General features: G+C 34.8%; 1 protein-coding gene across 10 annotated transcripts in view; it reads right to left on the bottom strand.

Moving 5' to 3' along the window:
* The window catches only part of ASPH (aspartate beta-hydroxylase), a 125,189-nt gene that overhangs the window by 51,070 nt on the left and 56,283 nt on the right, over positions 1 to 17,836 (bottom strand). For 8 of the 10 annotated variants that reach the window (XM_068932621.1, XM_068932620.1, XM_068932617.1 and 5 more), the window contains 6 exons: positions 17,444 to 17,479; positions 13,284 to 13,322; positions 10,895 to 10,939; positions 10,740 to 10,781; positions 9,965 to 10,015; positions 8,346 to 8,390 (listed from right to left, as the gene is read on the bottom strand). In XM_068932621.1, the coding sequence (XP_068788722.1) occupies positions 8,346 to 8,390; positions 9,965 to 10,015; positions 10,740 to 10,781; positions 10,895 to 10,939; positions 13,284 to 13,322; positions 17,444 to 17,479 (258 nt within the window). The remainder of the gene's footprint in view (positions 1 to 8,345; positions 8,391 to 9,964; positions 10,016 to 10,739; positions 10,782 to 10,894; positions 10,940 to 13,283; positions 13,323 to 17,443; positions 17,480 to 17,836) is intronic. The other 2 variants (XM_068932623.1, XM_068932618.1) reach the window with 1 other exon arrangement.

Genomic DNA, 17,836 nt, shown 5'->3' with positions numbered 1-17,836 from the left:
AAGCTGACAAACTGCCACTCCTGAATACGCAGATAATACACCTCTGATTTTTACATTCAGCCCAAGGCACAGTGAATATTAACCAGATTATGATAACGTAAAATTGCATAAGTATGGTGACAGTGAAAGTCATTCACCTCTTCAATGACATCATGAAATCCTGATGTTGTCAATTAAATTGAAAGTCAGAAATGAAAAAGATTTTTTTTTTGCACAACACAATAAATAAATAAATGGTTAAGTCCATCCGTCAGTCTGTCCACAGAAATACTGTATTTTTAAAAGAGCAAACACACAACTCCAGATGAGACATAGAAAGCTTCATATATTATTATTATATACTCATATTTCTATTATTTTACAATAATATAAAATATCCCAACTCACAATACACAAACAAATCATTGCAGGATAGTAAACCATGATATAGAATGCTACTTCACCACCCATTTCTCCTGTATCTTTTCCCTTACCACCAAAACTGAAGTTCTCAACAGGCACCTCCTCTCTAATTCCCTCCAGGTCACTCAGTGATCCTCTTCTGCCCCTTTGTTGACATGCATGATATTTCTAGAAGTACTGTTAGAGCACAGGAAGAACAAGCTCTGGTCTCATCATTCTAATACCTATGCTCGTCTTCCACTTCCTGTCCCGTTTCCCATTTCTGTATTGCTGATGCTCATGCAGCATTTTACCTACAGCTACCTCCAGTTACTTATGTTCTAGGCTCTATTTCTTCACGTTCTCCTAGAACTTTTTCCAGTCTGTATTTTAACAAACTAGCTGCCACTGGTTTCACCAAAGCCTCTCCAATGATCTTTATTTTTTCCCAGTTCTCCTTCTTTGTTGCTGCTTTCGAAAGTTATTAAAACTTGATCTTTTGTTAGCTCTGGAAATCTTGTTTCTTTTGGCTCTCACAATTCATAACTAAGAATTCTCTCCAGAATCATATTCAGTATATACTGTTTTGTTCCACGCTGCTCTCTAGCTAGCCTTCATAGTGCAAATGATTTTAACTACGCCGTTTCTGAGAAAGATTTAAAAATATGATCTGTCTCAAAGGCAGAGATATAAGATGGTAAATCTTCTTGAGACTGTTCTGTCACTGACTTAAAACGATCATAGCTCAAATCAAGATTTTTGTAGCCCTTCTTTCCACTCCTATTCTTTCCTTAATTTCTCCATTTTCATCGGAAACTTAAAACTAGTATCAAAAATATGGATAAAACTCTTAACAAGTCTCTCTAGTCTTGCTTTGCTATCACTGCGCAATGTATACACTAGGTCCTACCAAAATGAATAGATTTCTATCACCGATAATAAAATAATTTTTAATGTTAAAATAAGTCTAAATTTTTGTCAGTGAAATATTCTGCATGAAAATTAATGACTTATGTCATATATAAAAAGTATTTCATACCTTATAGATTTTACATATAATCCAATCCATATAACAAATGTGCAATAGAATTTATATTTTTTACATATATATAACTTTTCAAACACATACAAATTGAATGACATCTTATTTATTAATTAATAAGACATTTTCCAATGTCTTATCCTTTTTCTTTACTTCTTAGAAACAATTATGACACGACACTTTCAATTGCTGAGATAGTGAAAAAGTCCCTTAACATTGCAGCAAATTTTCAATATTAAAATAAAACTATTTATCCTACTGTAATTTAAATTTTGCTTTCCCTTACTGGTATTTTTCCTAATATTTCCAAAAAAGTAACAGAATCCAAAATCTCATAGATACACTGAGACATAGCAAGAAGTAAGGTAGAAATGTGACAATATAAAGAAAGATGTATTTGGTTTTTGGACTTTTATAATTACAATTTTTATTCAGCTATCTCTACACTAGAATACACAGCTGTTTGAAAACTGAAATGGTCAAGGATTTTTTTTATTTCAAAACACGTGACTGCAGAGACACAACACCCTGGTTAGACTTCTAATTTAGACTATGGACCATAAAGTAGAGCATTTCTCTATGAAAGGTAGAGATTATATTTCCCCTACATATTTGCCTTTGTTAATGAGTGAAATCTTACCCATTCTAAGGTAAAAATAGGAACTACACATCTTGGGCAAAAGTCAGGCCGAACTACTTGCAGGATAGCTAATATTTCAAAAGGAGAAACACAACACAATTATAGAAGACAACAACCTTAGAGTAGTGCCCATCTCCTTCACATGCCACCACACAGAAATGAGAATTACTTCTGCTTGCTAGATTTCTTCCTCCTTGTTTTTTGGATTTTCAAATATATTTTTTAAAATTCTAACACTTAATTTGAAAAATAGTAACATTAATTAGTAGCTGAGGTAAATATTTATCTCTATAGTTATGATATACTGCACCTTGGCAAAAAACGACACTAGAAAGACAAAGATATTCTTCTGTGTTTTATTGCAGCCAAACATTAAAACAGATGAAATATACATTTTTTATAGTCCTATTGACCTTGCCCAGGTTGGCATATTCTTGTAAACATGAAGCACATAAAATCACACACCCAATAACAAAGTGTTTAAGATTTGATCACAGCATAATAAACTCTCACAGTCCCATAATTCTACAAATAGGCTGCCATTATTATATAAAAAGTCCTCCATTCACCAGTCTAAAATTATTCCCAAGCTTCCTCAGAAAATATGGCTTTGTAGAAATTATTGCTCTGCAATTCACAATCACAGGTAATTTTACTCCAGCAATAATGTCCTGTCCCAAATAACATCACAGTCTAAGAGTATTATTGCTTTCCTGAAAAGTTCAAAGAAATCACTTTGGGACATCTTCTGTGTTTGTTATTCACATGTAACACTCGCTCATGTGGAGTCTTACTGAAATCCCCCCGCAAAAAACAAGCATATATGATTCCTCTTTCACTACAAATGTAAGCAACTGAAAACTGAACTTCAAAAAATGTTACAGAATTTTTATTTTTTAAATCTCCCTGTGAACTAAAAGGTAACCACTGCGAGGGTTACAACATTGATTCTTCTCTATAAAATTTAGCTTACTTTCTCTATTCTAATCTCCTATATCAGACTTGGTAATTTCTTAAAATCACAGCAATTATTCCTGAGCCAAAAAGGAACACATGCAAAATGTCAAAGAATGAAATGTGTCTTTATAATTGTGGAACAGCAGCATGCAATAGGTAAACAGTACACCTGTTATATTAAAATTCTAAATCACTCAAAGTCTAAATTTCAGAAATGTACCATTTAAAAGAGCATTTACAATTGTAGGTCTTAAATTTTGATACTCTATTTTTCCGTAAGTTAAACTTCTAAAGCCAATTTTTTATTATTATTTATAAGTCCAGTATTTATGCAAATTTGACTTTTTCACTAGTTCACTGAATCCAGCTTCCTGAATCCCGCTACAGTACCATTATATGGATGGGCAAAACAGAAGAATTTTACTAAAATCAACTTGATTCCAGCTATTCAGCTATGTTAAGATCAACACTGACTCCCTGCCAGACTATTATGTAGTTTCAATACTTCTTTTGCTTTAAAATCAAATGTGCATAAATGAAAAGTTGTAATTCATACATCAAAATTTTCTGAAAAAAGTAATTTAGTTATCTGCCATTTTACTGCTGTGAATTAAACACACACATTTTGTAAATTGTTAATTGTTTTCAAACGACCTGAAATTGATGTAGTGTAACTGTTGACATAACATCAGTGCAAAGAGATATAAGTCAAACTTCACAGCTCAGTGTGTGCCCAATTAGTGTCTCCTATAAAATGCATTTAGGCTGTATGCTATATCAGCAGTTATAAAGCATGTAAAAATTCATATTATATGCTTCATTTGACCAAACTGTCCTGTACATACTGTATGAATCCACAACAAAAGATATATATTAAAATCTGAAAAATGTACTTGCTGCTACATTATAAATAGAATATTAATAAATTGCTTGAATAGCACATATAAAATGTAGATCAAACTCACAACTCCGTCACAAACACAGAAGAAAAATAAAACTAATGAAATCACTGAACTTGACAAAAAAAATCAGACAGGAATGTAAATTAAACATCCAAATGTTAAAAAAAGCGTACTAAAATGACAGTTGGCTATAACCCCTTTATAATATCTTAGTGTTCACTCCCCAAACCCTGAACTGCTCAGTTATTACATCGTGAGATCTATTACAACCATCTGCTCCCCTTTTGTAGCGTATGGTTAGGGCTGGTCCTCCTGATGTAGGGACTTTTCTTTTGAAGCTTTAAGTATCTGAAAAAATAAGGGGAAATCTATATTAAAGGACCAACCAAAACACAACTTACTTCAAAAAAAAAAAGTCATCTTAAACGCTAAAAAATGCAACTTTGTATGAGGCTAGTAAATTTGAGAAAGCTGTCATTTCTAGGAGCTATCACACTCAATGAATACACACAAAGTTGCTGTAGAAGGTGGGAAATAGGAACAATAATTTTTTTCTGAGCATATGGCACTTCATTTAATTTGTAAAAGAAATCTGGGCCATGTCACAAACACATGAAAATATACATATACATATCTATATATATATATTTTTTATGCCAAGGACAGGAAAATGGAAAAGGGGAACCAGGGAATGAGGAAGGGTCAGAGTTGGAAAGTGGAAACTTCTCTACATATACCAGATTTCAGCAGCTGGTAAAATGAATGTAAGGTTGCAAAAATGTCAAGAATACAAGATGAAAGGGGAGGAAAAAAAACCTTAAATATTTTAAGTCTGAAAACACAGAAGAAGGATCCAAATCTAATTACAGAGAGCAAAATTATCTCAAAAAATAGAACATATCTCCCCTCAGATATGTCTCCAACAAGTACTACACTATCAAAACTACTGCAAATTGCATGTCAGTGTAAAATAGGCCAGAAATCCTAACTGAGTAACATTTCAAGCTGGTCTATTTTACCCATTCAAGTACAACAATTTACAAAAATATGGACTGTAACTACAGTTAAACTAGCCTACTGGAGGTAAGTTATATTAGTTATAATCTTCAAAGTAAATTTGAGAAATTGAAAAGCAATACATGTGGATGTTTAAAGATGCAGTTGCCTAGTATTAAATTTTCTTGTAATATGCCCTAAAGTCACCAAGAATCTTTTGACTTGTACTCCAGTATATTCACATCCCATACCCAACCTCTTTTCAGAGGACATGCAAAAATGTTCCTCACAGCTGCATTCTTCCCCTGAACTATCTCCTCCTTTCTTGCCAAAATAAGCAAGTTCCTATGTTTCAGACAAAAATCAGATAACCTCATACAAACAGATGCCACCATAATTCTAATGTAGTTGTATTACTTTATACTACCCAAGAATAAGGAGTCTATAGTGAATTTTCTAAACATCTTTGTAACTACCTGAATCTAAGTCTATTTCACAAATAGATAAACTTTTCTATACAACCATAGACGTTCATATGCCTGTATTGGTATTCTTCATTCAGAATACAGTTCTTAACTCTCTCTAGTTTACGGAGCTTAATATTATTGCTAAATTAACAGGGAATACTTGCTTTGCAAACTTGAAGTCGCATGAACAAAGAGAAATAAAATTCTGACAACAAATCATATGAACCTTTTCATCATAAAGAAGACAAAACAAAATAAAAAAATCCCCTTTGACTTCCTGGTCAATATAAATTTCCTGGAAATATAAATTTCATACTATCAAAGGAAAAATGACATAAGAAAATGTTTCCTTTGAACTTGAATTCTCACATCATAAAAAGGCAAGAAAGCATATTCAATAGTAGTGATTTACTTATGTCTCCTTCTCCTTTTCTTAATTTTCAGGGATGCTGTGTAATTTCAGTTATACTTTATGTGCTGATCATAAGCCGTTTGTAAATGACTGGTTGATGATATTTCTGCCTTCAAAGTGGTTCTTCCATAACTACGCAAAACGCTCAATATTTTTATTAGAGAACGTTTATATACTGCAGCAGATTTTCTGCTGATTATGTTATTTTCATTGTGTCACAGAGGAAGAATCAGGAACATGATACTGTATCTGATCTGGTTTTGATCAGTTCCCTCACTTTTTCCCTGAGTATAAAAGAAAATGTTCACTCCTTCCACTGCTATTATTATTACTTTTTTCCACAAGATGTACAAAGATAGAGCTAACATTGTCTTGAAAGCTAAACTCATGGTTTAAGATGTGTGTTGCACTTGTTTTGAAAACAACTATAGGAAAAAAAATATAAACATTCCCAAAGGATCAGAAATACCTGCTATTTCAGCACATGGAATTTTTATGATGATGAGAAATTTGTGAGTACATAGCAGCTAAGCCTTACTTAGAAGACCTAGCTTCTAGTTGCTCTTTTTTGTGTTAATTTACTTTCTGCATATCAGCTAATATAAGTCATTAAATTATATATAACGTGACAATTCATTATTATGTCCCCTGCATCCTATGTTTGCTAATAATGCCAAGATAAATTAAATTGCTTCATGTTTTAAACAAGAGGTTGTGAAATGTATCTTGAAGTAAAATGAAAGTTAAATTATAGTAGTCCCAACAATAATAAAAATCTTCCCTACCCCTAAAAACAGCCTTTCAGAAAAGCAAAATATGATGCTCGCTAATCAATGAAACTGGAAAAGACTCGCTTTGAATCACAATACAAGAAAAGGAGAACATGAAGGACAATTCCAATGGGACAAAAATGGACAACTATGTTCAATTCCACCATCATATTCAAAAGTCCTCCTGCAATTAAAAGAAGCTATAAACATGGAATATTTGAAAAACCATCTACTGCTGTGCGATATATAGAAGACTTTTTCGTGAAAGTGGGAAATGTATTTACTACAACAAACTGAGTCATAAATTACAGCACAAAAAGCTACACAAATATGATCCATCCAAACAAAAGTTAAAGATTTTGAACTGATACTTGGATTTTGAAATTATTTTTAAAATATATACAAGTCAAGATCACCTCAATACCCTCATATCAATATAGCTGATAGTGTGCAAGCAGAATTATCTACCTTTCAGATTTTGCAATAGTCCCATCAGGGACTATTTCCCTATTTTAACTTTAAGTAGTAAGTTAAAACATTTTTCTGAGAGAAAACAGATACATCTTTTCTCGTTCTATAGTTGCAGCTTAAAACATAACAAACCATTTTACTGCTTTCTTAACTAAACTTTTTGTCTATGCTGTCAAAGGTATCTATTGCTTGTCCTTATACTGTTTACAAGTTTTGGATAGAAAAGTTTCATATTCGCTATGAAACCAAATGTTTTTAGATAAAGCATCTATTACTGATTGTTTATTGCTTTAAACATTTCAATTTCAATACCTTGTGACAGTCATGATAAATATTGTTAGAAAGACCTCACAGACATAATGTGTTAATAAAAGCATTTCAAGTCTTCTCAGATAATGTTCAGCATGTAAATTAATTCACTAAATAAACTAGGCCTCCAGTCTGTTTTGGATAATCATATAGGCATCCTATGTTTTTCATTTCTATGACTACTATTAGCATGTCCAAGAAGTTTTCTTGCCCACAAAATAAAAGGAATAATAAAATAAAATAAAACAAATCAGTGAATGACCTGGGCACCACACCACTTAATGGGTTCTGCATATTGCAAGGACTAATACAGAAAGACACTCAAAAACTCCTTTGCTTAACAGCTATTTTTTCACTGACTCTGGCCATTCAGAACAAAGCAAACAAAACTGCATAAACTCGCTGCGTTCCTGGATTGCAGCTTCTGTGGGTTCACTGTTAAGAGATATAGTCCAGTGTTTTCACCAAGCACAACTTCATTTTTACAAGGAATACACTAGCAACTTGTGAATCTTAACTCTGAAAATCAGACCAGATGCAACAATATGCTCTAGCTTCAAACCTAGAAACTAGTTCTCCTTTCAGAGAAGGAAAATAAATTTGAATATACAGAGAAGCGACATTTATATCACCACCCACAATCACTTACCCTAGAAAGGAGGTAGGCATATATTTTGAGATCTAAAGTTTATTTTCTCTTTTACAGAAAAAATATCCAACTCTCTCTCTGCAATCATTTAAATTGAATTTTTAAATTAAAAGTAGTCATTTGGAACTGCTTCCACATAACTCAATAATGATTAGTAGCATTTATCCAGTCCAAGATAAATACTATTGCTTCAAAAATAGGAATCATCTTGAAATTACAATAACCTTATTATTCACTCCCTTCCACCAGGTAATTCCATTGCAAACACTTCACCTAGCTATAACTTGTTTGTTTTTTCTTGGGGGGGGGGAGGCGGGGAGAAGGTGAACAACACTTAAGAATAACTTACCTACTAGATTATCGTTTGAGTAATCCTCAACTTGAACAGGCATTTCTGTAAATAAAAAGTGCACAATCATTTCAAATTGAATTGTTCTCAAAATGCTTACAAAAAGTTCCATTTTTCCTTATGTTCAAAATAATGACTTAGCAAGACTGGTCACTAACACTACTTTTGCAGAAGTGGGATGCAAATTTTCTCATCTAAATTTTTCCAAGGAAAAGGTTAATATTAAAGTAGACCAAAAAATAATTTGCAAGACTACATATTGTTTCAAAAATGAGATTTTAAAAATCTGAAATTGTACTATCCAAAGCACAAATCTCATCTCCCACAGTTTCACATGCTGCTCAGTATGGACTTAAAAAAATACACATTTATCCTGTTTGTATCTGTAATTGTGAAATATTTTAACTTCAAAATTCAGTTCTTTTTAAAACAGGATGTATGTTTCAGTTACTCACCAGCAAAACTCTCCAAGAATACATGTGATTTCCAATAACTACTGTGATTTAAATATCCCCCCCAAAACAAAACAAAACAAAACAAAAAAAAGAACAAGAGAAGTCTTATTTTCCTCACATTCTTATGCACGGCCAGCAAAGAAGTATACTGCTATTAGAACTTCAAAAAATATATATATAGCTAAATATGATAGCTGATTTAGACTTTGCAAAGGTATCGCAGTTAGGGGAGGTGTCATCCCATTTTCATCACTACAAATTAACAGATAGGAAGTTGCACATCGTGTTATTGAATGTAATATGAAAGATCAGTTTGTCCTTTATTTTTCTCCTATCTGCTTATGATGAAGTACTTTCTTGTTTTTATTGCTTTTCATTTTAAGGATATCCAATTTCTGAGAGCGCAGTAAACTTGAAATCAAGATTGCTCTGATGTCAGTTAAGCACAAAGGAAGAAAGCCTGCCCAGTATTCTTTTACAGCTTCTTAAGAGAAGATAGATACATTCCAGATAGATGAATATGACATAAACACCAGGTGCTAAATCCAGCAAAATTACAGCCATTTCTTCGGACACCTTGTTTCAGAGTGCAGTTCTTAGCACTGATTTGAATACCTATGCTCCCTGTTCATGCATGGAAGGAGTCAGGCACAACAGAAGAGAATTCATAATAGCCAGGATGCTAAGTGTAGACAATATGAAAAAGAGAAGGGAATATGTTCCATGGCTCAGAAAGTCCATAAGTACATTGCACAAAACTGGTGGACATTCCACTTATTGTACTTCTAGATATAGTCTTTTTTTGAGTATGCGCTATGGGCTGACTAGTGGCAGATGCAGCACAGTCAGGAAAACTTCATCTTCACATGATCTAATATGGCCATTTTTATTGCTATAAGTTTGTCTGAACTGAGAACTCTCAAATTTCAACACTGACTAGTGCTATGCAAAGTATTAAAAAAATCATTAAAATATGAAAACACGTTAGCTTCCAACAATCACATCATTACGTTTGTCGTTAAACTAAAAAAGCTGCAGAAACAGAAAGAGAAGTTATGAATGTATTTTCATTGTAGCACACGATTCTATTCTACAGTATTCATCATTCTCAAACTTTGATTACATATATAAGTAGTAAATTCATGCAAATCATACTATACAAACCTGATTCCTCAGGTTCAGTGGCCATGCTATCTTCTGTATGTTTACTTTCTACTGTTACAAAGAAAATTAACGATGAAAGTTGCACACAGTACCATTACAATTCTGTTTTTGTTTCTCCCCCCCATCAAAGCAATACCAAACTATAAGGAGTTAAACTGCAGAACAAGCAACTAGGTTAATTCAACACTAGAAAAAAGGCATCGAACACATTTCATGTCCAAAAGGCTAGCCCTTCTTAATTATTGACTTTAATTCCTATTACCCCTGAAGTGATTTTGGTTACAACTGTTATTTTGGTGAAACACCAGTGATCACTTCCCCAATTACTTATATTAGAACATATTTTTCAAATGGAAAAACTTAATGAAATGGCATCAAATTCTACCATCATCGCTCAGATCAAACTCCTTCGTAGATCACTTTGTTTGTATCTGACTGAACTGAATACATGTTTGAAAAAATCTTCTTCATTGCTGCTTCGACCTTCTTGGAGCACAGCTTCGAATTACATTTTACATGGTACTCATCTGAAATTCCCTGGCACTGGTGCAACAAATGCAAAAATTTACAAATTAGTTTTCTTGAGTACTAATCTGGGAAATTAACATACTCTACCTCTCGAAGTGAAGCTGGTATGAAGATGTACTTCATAAGTACATCTTATGAAGAAGTACTTCATAAAGCACGTTTCTATGTGTTTTTGACACATATGGCATCATATTAACAAATATGAGAGGAAAAAAATATTTTTTAGTGAACTATTAAAAAAACATACCTGGCAGCTTCTCATCAATCTCCAAATCTTCAGTAACTTCATCTATAAAAGAAAGTATAAAAAGAAAAAGGATATGATTATCATTTTTTACATCACACTTTAAAATGCATATATTTCACTGAAACACTTTAAGATCTCAATTACAAAATACGTACCTGGCTCTGTGGCTTCATTTACTTTCTCAGGAACATCCTCGACAGCTGAGGAACCAAAATTCATAGCAAGGTGAAACTGAGCTCTAAACTGATAAAACTTACATACAACACAAAAGAACAAAGCTGGCACACAGATATGTTTACTTGTTGTGAATAGTGAATTGCTATAAGCAAACCAGAACTTTGATGAATTCAGAAAAAAAAATCTTAAATTGTCTTTCTTTTTTCACTATAGAACCTTTAATTTCCACAGGTAAATATTTCAAATTTTACCTTTTAAACAAATGCCTTGTTTGCATTAATACACAGTAACTTTAAATATTGATTTTTATTTAAAAAAAAACCTTAATCCTTTTGTGAATGGTCACTACTCACACTTGCATCTTTTGCAGCATCAGCTGCATCTGCTAGATGTATTAAAAACCAAATAAACAAAAACATAAGCTCTTACCTTAAAAGACCTTTACCTCAAGGGGATGTCAAGCAAAATAAGAACAGTGCAAACTTAAAGACTTATTTAGTAATTGAAAAGATAGTTTTGAAAATGTATTTGCCTTTAAGAAGCTTACTCATACAGACTTGGTTTATTAATGATGTTTCCTATTACTCCCATTATCTTTGTTCCAGAAAGATATCTCAGAAAGAAATTGGAACAGAATTCAACCCAGAAGCATGGTTTGCAAAGAAAGACAAAAAGTAATGATAGGAGTAAAGGAAGATTGTTGATCCCTGTAGAATACTATTAAAAGCTTTTACCTTTGTGATGCAACACAATATAAAAAATAAATAATCAAAAAGAAAGAAGTTAGTGCCCTAAAGTAATTTGTCTGCTGATTCCATTTTCCCAGTCTCTGATTCCACATAGTCTAAGGATGTGAACAGATTATCTTTCAACTAATTGCAACGGGTAGCATTATGAAAATCTATATAAACCTAAACAAACAAACAAAACTAACAGTGGAATTATACCATTAGTCAGTAATTCAAATGGCTAATTTGTTTGGCACTCTGTCTCCCTTACTTCCTTTCCAACGCTTCTCTAGCCTACCTCATTCTTACATACAGGTTTCTGGGATTTTTTTTTTTTTTAAATATACATTTATAGAGAAAAATAGGAATTGTCGTTTAGGGTGCTCCCAGTGCCTACTTAATCCAACATCCTATCTCAACAGAGACTAGAGCAAGAGGGTTCAAAGAGGATACAAACCACTATAGAACAATCAGTAAATATCAACAGTTGTGTATTCAGCCTCCCATAGAAATAAGTCTTGCATTTCAGGGTTAAATTCAAAATAGTTTCTCTTCTAAATGTTGAATATAAATGTTGTATACCATGAATAATTCTAACTCTTTATAATCTTTTTATTTAGATAAAAGTACAACTTCCTGGTGAATCCTGCTTCCCTTCCTAAAGGACAACCAGTAAGTTCTTCAATTTAAATTATGGGTTCCAAGGAAAAATAATTTATTTCTATTTTCTTTGAATTTGCCACCTTTTAACTCATTTGACTTTCCTCAAACACAAACGAGACAGAACAGATTACACTAGACCATTTCTTGACTTTATTCTAAGCTAAACAATTGTGTCTTTTTCAATTACCTGTCTGAGATGACCCTCAAAAGGGCTGCTATTTCAAGATAACAAAGTATACAGGACCCAGCAGGAGGGCTGCAAACTAAACCTTATTTTTCCTAGTAGCTCTGTTAGTTAGACAGAGGCATCAACAAAAAGTATCCATCAAAGCAGAGATACTATTGGCAGCTGGTAAAATTTGGATGAGCTTCCTGCAAAATGTTTCTTTGTGAACTTCAGGCAGTAAGCACTGGTTACAAGGTAGCTATAGCCTGCTCTAGCAAGGCTCCCGGCAGTCAGCAGGGCGAAGGTCTACAGTGAACTACTGTGCTCCAAACGATTGTAGAAAGCCCCATGTGCCATCTTTTCTCCAAACCTCCAGGAAACTCATATTTCCATTTTGTCTCATACTGCAGCCTCAAGACCTTAAAGATGTATCCTTGAAGATGATACATTGGAGGAAGAACCTTGTCTCAATTCATAGTTAAAAACTTAACCTTATACTACACACACTGCTTTAGCACCTTTTCCATAGTTAGCAATATATTGTGATAGAACATCATTCCAGTATATCTAAATGATAAAATAAATTTCACAGTTTTTATGCTGTCTTTACTACAAAAAAATCTGATTTTTAAAATTAGTATTTATATTCCAATAATATTTATTTTAGACATATTCCCACTCTAATTATATATAATAATAATAATATAATATAATTATAATTAATATATATTATATATATAATTAATATATATATATATATATTATATATTATCATATATTATATATATTATATAGATATATTGCCTATACCTTTATCTTGGCTCCCAGTCTCCTCTTCATGTTTCGGTTCTGAAAGAAAAGAAGAAAAAAGTTCCTAGCTGGCTGATTTACACAAAGTATCCCAACAATAACTATAGCCTACCTGATAAGTTTGAATGTTAGGCATTTAATTCATTTCTCTACTGATAAATGTAATGCTCTCAGGTACTTTCTCTAGTTTTAGGGCCTGCTTAGATACACTAACCCTTACTGGGGCCTTTAGTGGGACTTCTACACGTAAAACAAATACTGAATGTGAACATAAAGCTAAAGTTTTGGCATATCTACCCACACAAATGAAATATTCAGAATAATGATGACAATAAAAGCATCATTCTGTGCAATTATTATAATACACCAGCATTCATAATTTTTGAGTGCAGAGCCAGATCTAGTTTTTGTAACTCTGAAGGAGAATGTTAAAAATTATTATTTTACTTTCAGGCAGTGTCTAAAATGAGCAGAGAGGGGAGAGAGAGAAAGAGGGAGAGAGAGAAAGAGGGGAGAGAGAGAAAGAGGGGAGAGAGAAAGAAGAGAGAGAGAGAAAGAAGAGAGAGAGAGAAAGAAGAGAGAGAGAAAGAAGAGAGAGAGAAAGAAGAGAGAGAGATCAGAGAGAGAGATAGGGCTTGCATAAGTCAAAGCTCTGATAAACTCTTTATTGATGCTGTCAATGCTGCTGCCATCACTTTAGTGATATCCACCAGGAATACAGACAGTGAAGATTCACTGTCAACTGGAATCCTATTAGACATGGTGCAGTCTGTGTTCTGAATCAAGAACTAAGTCATATAAAGCAAGAGTAAGAACAGAAATTGAACTACTCTGGCCACATCTGGATAGTCAAGCATTTCAGCAATGCCCTGACAGCATCAGGAGGAGCCAGGAAACTACAGGCCTGTCAGCCTCACCCCCATCCCTGGAAAGGGGATGGAACAGAGCTCATGCTGGAGGCCATCTCAAAGCATGTGGAGGACAAGAAGGTGGTCAAGAGTAGTCAGCATGGATTCACCAAAGGGGTAGCTGTGCTTGACCAATCTAATAGCCTTCTATGACGGAACAACTGGCTGGGTAGAGGAGGGGAGAGCTGTGGATGTTGTCTACCTGGACTTCAGCAAGGCTTTGGACACTGTCTCCCATCACATCCTCAGAGGCAAGCTCAGGAAGCGTGGGCTGGATGAGTGGACGGTGAGGTGGATTGAGAACTGGCAGAATGGCAGGGCTCAGAGGGTTGTGGTCAGTGGCACACAGTCTAGTTGGAGGCCTGTAGCTAGCGGTGTCCCCCAGGGGTCAGTCCTGGGTCCAGTCTTGTTTAACTTAATGATCAGTGACCTGGATGAAGGCACAGAGTGCCTCCTCAGCAAGTTTGCCAATGGTACAAAACCGGGAGGAGTGGCTGATACACCAGAGGGCTGTGCTGCCATTCAGAGGGACCTGCACAGGCTGGAGAGCTGGGCAGTGAGGAACCTCCTCAAGTTCGACAAGGGGACATGCAGAGTCTTGTAGCTGTGCACGAATAACCCCAGGCACCAGTACAGGCTGGGGGATGACCCGCTGGAAAGCAGCTCTGCAGAGAAGGACCTGGGAGTCCCGGTGGACAACAAGTTGATCATGAGTCTGCAATGTGCCCTTGTGGCCAAGAAGGCCAATGGTATCCTGGGGTGCATTAGGAAGAGTGTTGCCAGCAGGTCGAGGGAGGTGATCCTGCCCCTCTACTCAGCCCTGGGGAGGCCTCACCTGGAGTACTGTGTTCAATTCTGGGCTCCCCAGTGCAAGGGAGACATGGCACTACTGGAGAGAGTCCAGCAGAGGACTACAAAGATGATAAAGACATTGGAGCATCTCTCGTATGAGGAAAGGCTGAGAGAGCTGGGCCTGTTCAGCCTGGAGAAGAGAAGACTGAGAGGTGATCTCATCAACGTGTACAAGTATCTGAAGGGAGGGTGTCAAGAGGATGGGGCCAGACTCTTCTCCGTGGTGCCCAGCGACAGGACAAGAGGCAACAGGCAGAAACTGAAACACAGGAAGTTCTATCTGAACATGAGGAAAAAATTCTTCACTGTGAGGGTGACAGAGCACTGGAACAGGTTGCCCAGAGAGGTAGTGGAGTCTCCTTCCCTGGAGATATTCAAAACCCGTCTGGATGTGATCCTGGGCAATATGCTCTAGGTGACCCTGCTTGAGCAGGGAGGTTGGATTAGATCATCTCCAGAGGTCCCTTCCGACCTCAACCGTTCTGTGATTCTGTGATCAGCATTGGAGAAAATATTACATCAGAGGTTCTGCCACAAAACTCTGATGAGGAGAGGAGAAACACATCTCATAGAGATACAGAAGATATAGTGACTCTAGAATAGAGACATTCATACTTCTGCTGATTTCTAAAACAGTAGCATCTGAAGATTTAAAATATTTCTTCAGGTGAAAGTGAACTGTTGCACTTCTGAAGCTAATGTCAAGAACATAAGCTTTACATTTGAGTGTAAGAATTTCAGATGTCCATGTTGGACCTCAATGCCTTCTTTTCTGGCATGAGAAACAGATACTTCTTCTCCAGAAAAAAAAGAGCAAACCTGTTTCATTATTCATAGGGCTAAAAGCATGCTTTTGTAAGAATGGTCAAAGCCTGGCAATTTCGTAGCCAAGAAATTTTTTTGACAATCAGCTACCTTGGAATTTCCTCTTTAGAATGAATGGAATCACCTATTATCTTCATCAGCCTAATCACAGAATTTGGAATGCTAGAGAAATAGTAAAAAACAAACAAATAAACAAGGAAACAAAAAAAAAATCCTAAATCTGATCCATCCAGTAGTATTTACAACTCATCTTGCAGCACTTGATTGTAATCACACATGAAATTGTGCTTACCAAAGTCCATAAACTACTGATAAAATAGACTAATTCACTGTCATTGTGCCAGGGCCAGAATAGAACTGCAGACTGCAGAACATGAAATGGTTTGGGAACCGATTGTACAGCGAGTTGGTGTAAATTCTTTTAGGAATCTCTATGATCATTTGCATCAAAAGCATGTATAGATTCTTCTGGAGCCAGGGTCTGTGAAGGGGTTCTCTGTTCATCTTACCACCTACGTATGAGGGACTACTAAAGTGAAAATTAAGTTGCATTTCTCCTTGATCTCTGTGTGAGAAGCAGAAGTGATTCTTGACCAGAAACTGATGGTAAAATAAGATTCTCTTGGAAAGGAGGATAAATCACAGGCTCAGGAAAAAAAGCTAGGTCTCTATAGTTTTACATCCCATTTATGCTCACATATTTTTTCAAGGGCTTCATAGCTGAGGCAAATAAGCAGAATAAGAGGAAAGAGAATGTGCCTTTGGCCACTAAAACTCCTTCAATGAGATCTGGACTTCTATCCCAAAGGTGGAAATCAGAATTTCCTTCTTGGTGACAAAGGGGGAACTTAAAGGTTTTTAGGTTTGATTTTTGGTTTTGGTTTTCTTGAAGTTAAGAATCACTATCCTTTGTAGACAGAAGAACAGACTGTAAACAAGAGTATTTTGGAAATATGCTTAACTCCTCTATAGTAAGGTAATCCCCAGGAGGATTTCACAGAAGGAATCATAAGCACATGCCTTTCTTTCAGGACTCTGTGGCCACTTGTTTGTTCTGTTTCGTTTTTTGAGTTTTTTCATTCTTTTTTCTTTGGTCCTAGTAATCATTAGTAAATCAAACTAAAATCAGAATAATCTCCAAAGCACTGGACAGTTACGGACAAGACGAGCACAGTAAAAAGGAGCACTGAGCCACACAGATAAAATTAACTACAGCTGACTTAGCTAGAATTTAACAGGAGAAAGGGCATGCAAAGTCCTCAACATTTTTATAACACATATATACAAAGCATGACAAAGGGTACTGGTATGGGAATACAACCTATAGGAACATTCTGCACTTGTTCAAGTGTTAAATTCTCATTCATTCCTCATATGTACATTTTCATGGTGTGTGTGTGGGGGGGGTGTTGAATATCACATATCCTTCAGGGAACTTACAAAGTAATGTGAAAGCCCGGAAAATTTTAAGACAAAGCAATTTCAATTTTGTATTCATTAAAGATTTTCATAACAATATGATGGAAAAAAAGGGTTATAATACTGTCATTTCAATAAAGATAACAATTTCCATACCATGTTCTTCATTATAATCCCCATGCACTCTGTCTTCTGTTAAAAAGTATATATCAATATTAAAATTCATGGAGTTTTAAAGACAATAAATATATACAAATAATACAGTGTCACGTTTATTCAAGACAAAAAAAACTATTCAAGCACAATTGTATTACACTGTACTAAAACTTAATATTACTAAGAATTCAACTTTTTAAAATGATTTTAAGGGGAAAAAAGTTGAAATATTTCCCAGCATCAGAAGATAAGGTTCAGCAAAATCAGCAGGCTTTTCTCATAAAATTCATTAAATAATCTACAAATGACCCACATTTCATAACGGAAATGTTCATAAGTCATTTCTATATGAGGCAATATTTTATAGAATAATCTGAAATGTTTTGGTTTTAG

This window comes from Struthio camelus, chromosome 2 (assembly GCF_040807025.1).
Source record: "Struthio camelus isolate bStrCam1 chromosome 2, bStrCam1.hap1, whole genome shotgun sequence".
Taxonomy (NCBI): Eukaryota; Metazoa; Chordata; class Aves; order Struthioniformes; family Struthionidae; genus Struthio; species Struthio camelus.
The sequence above is the reverse complement of the archived record's forward strand: the minus strand, read 5'-3'. Positions and strand labels throughout refer to the sequence as shown.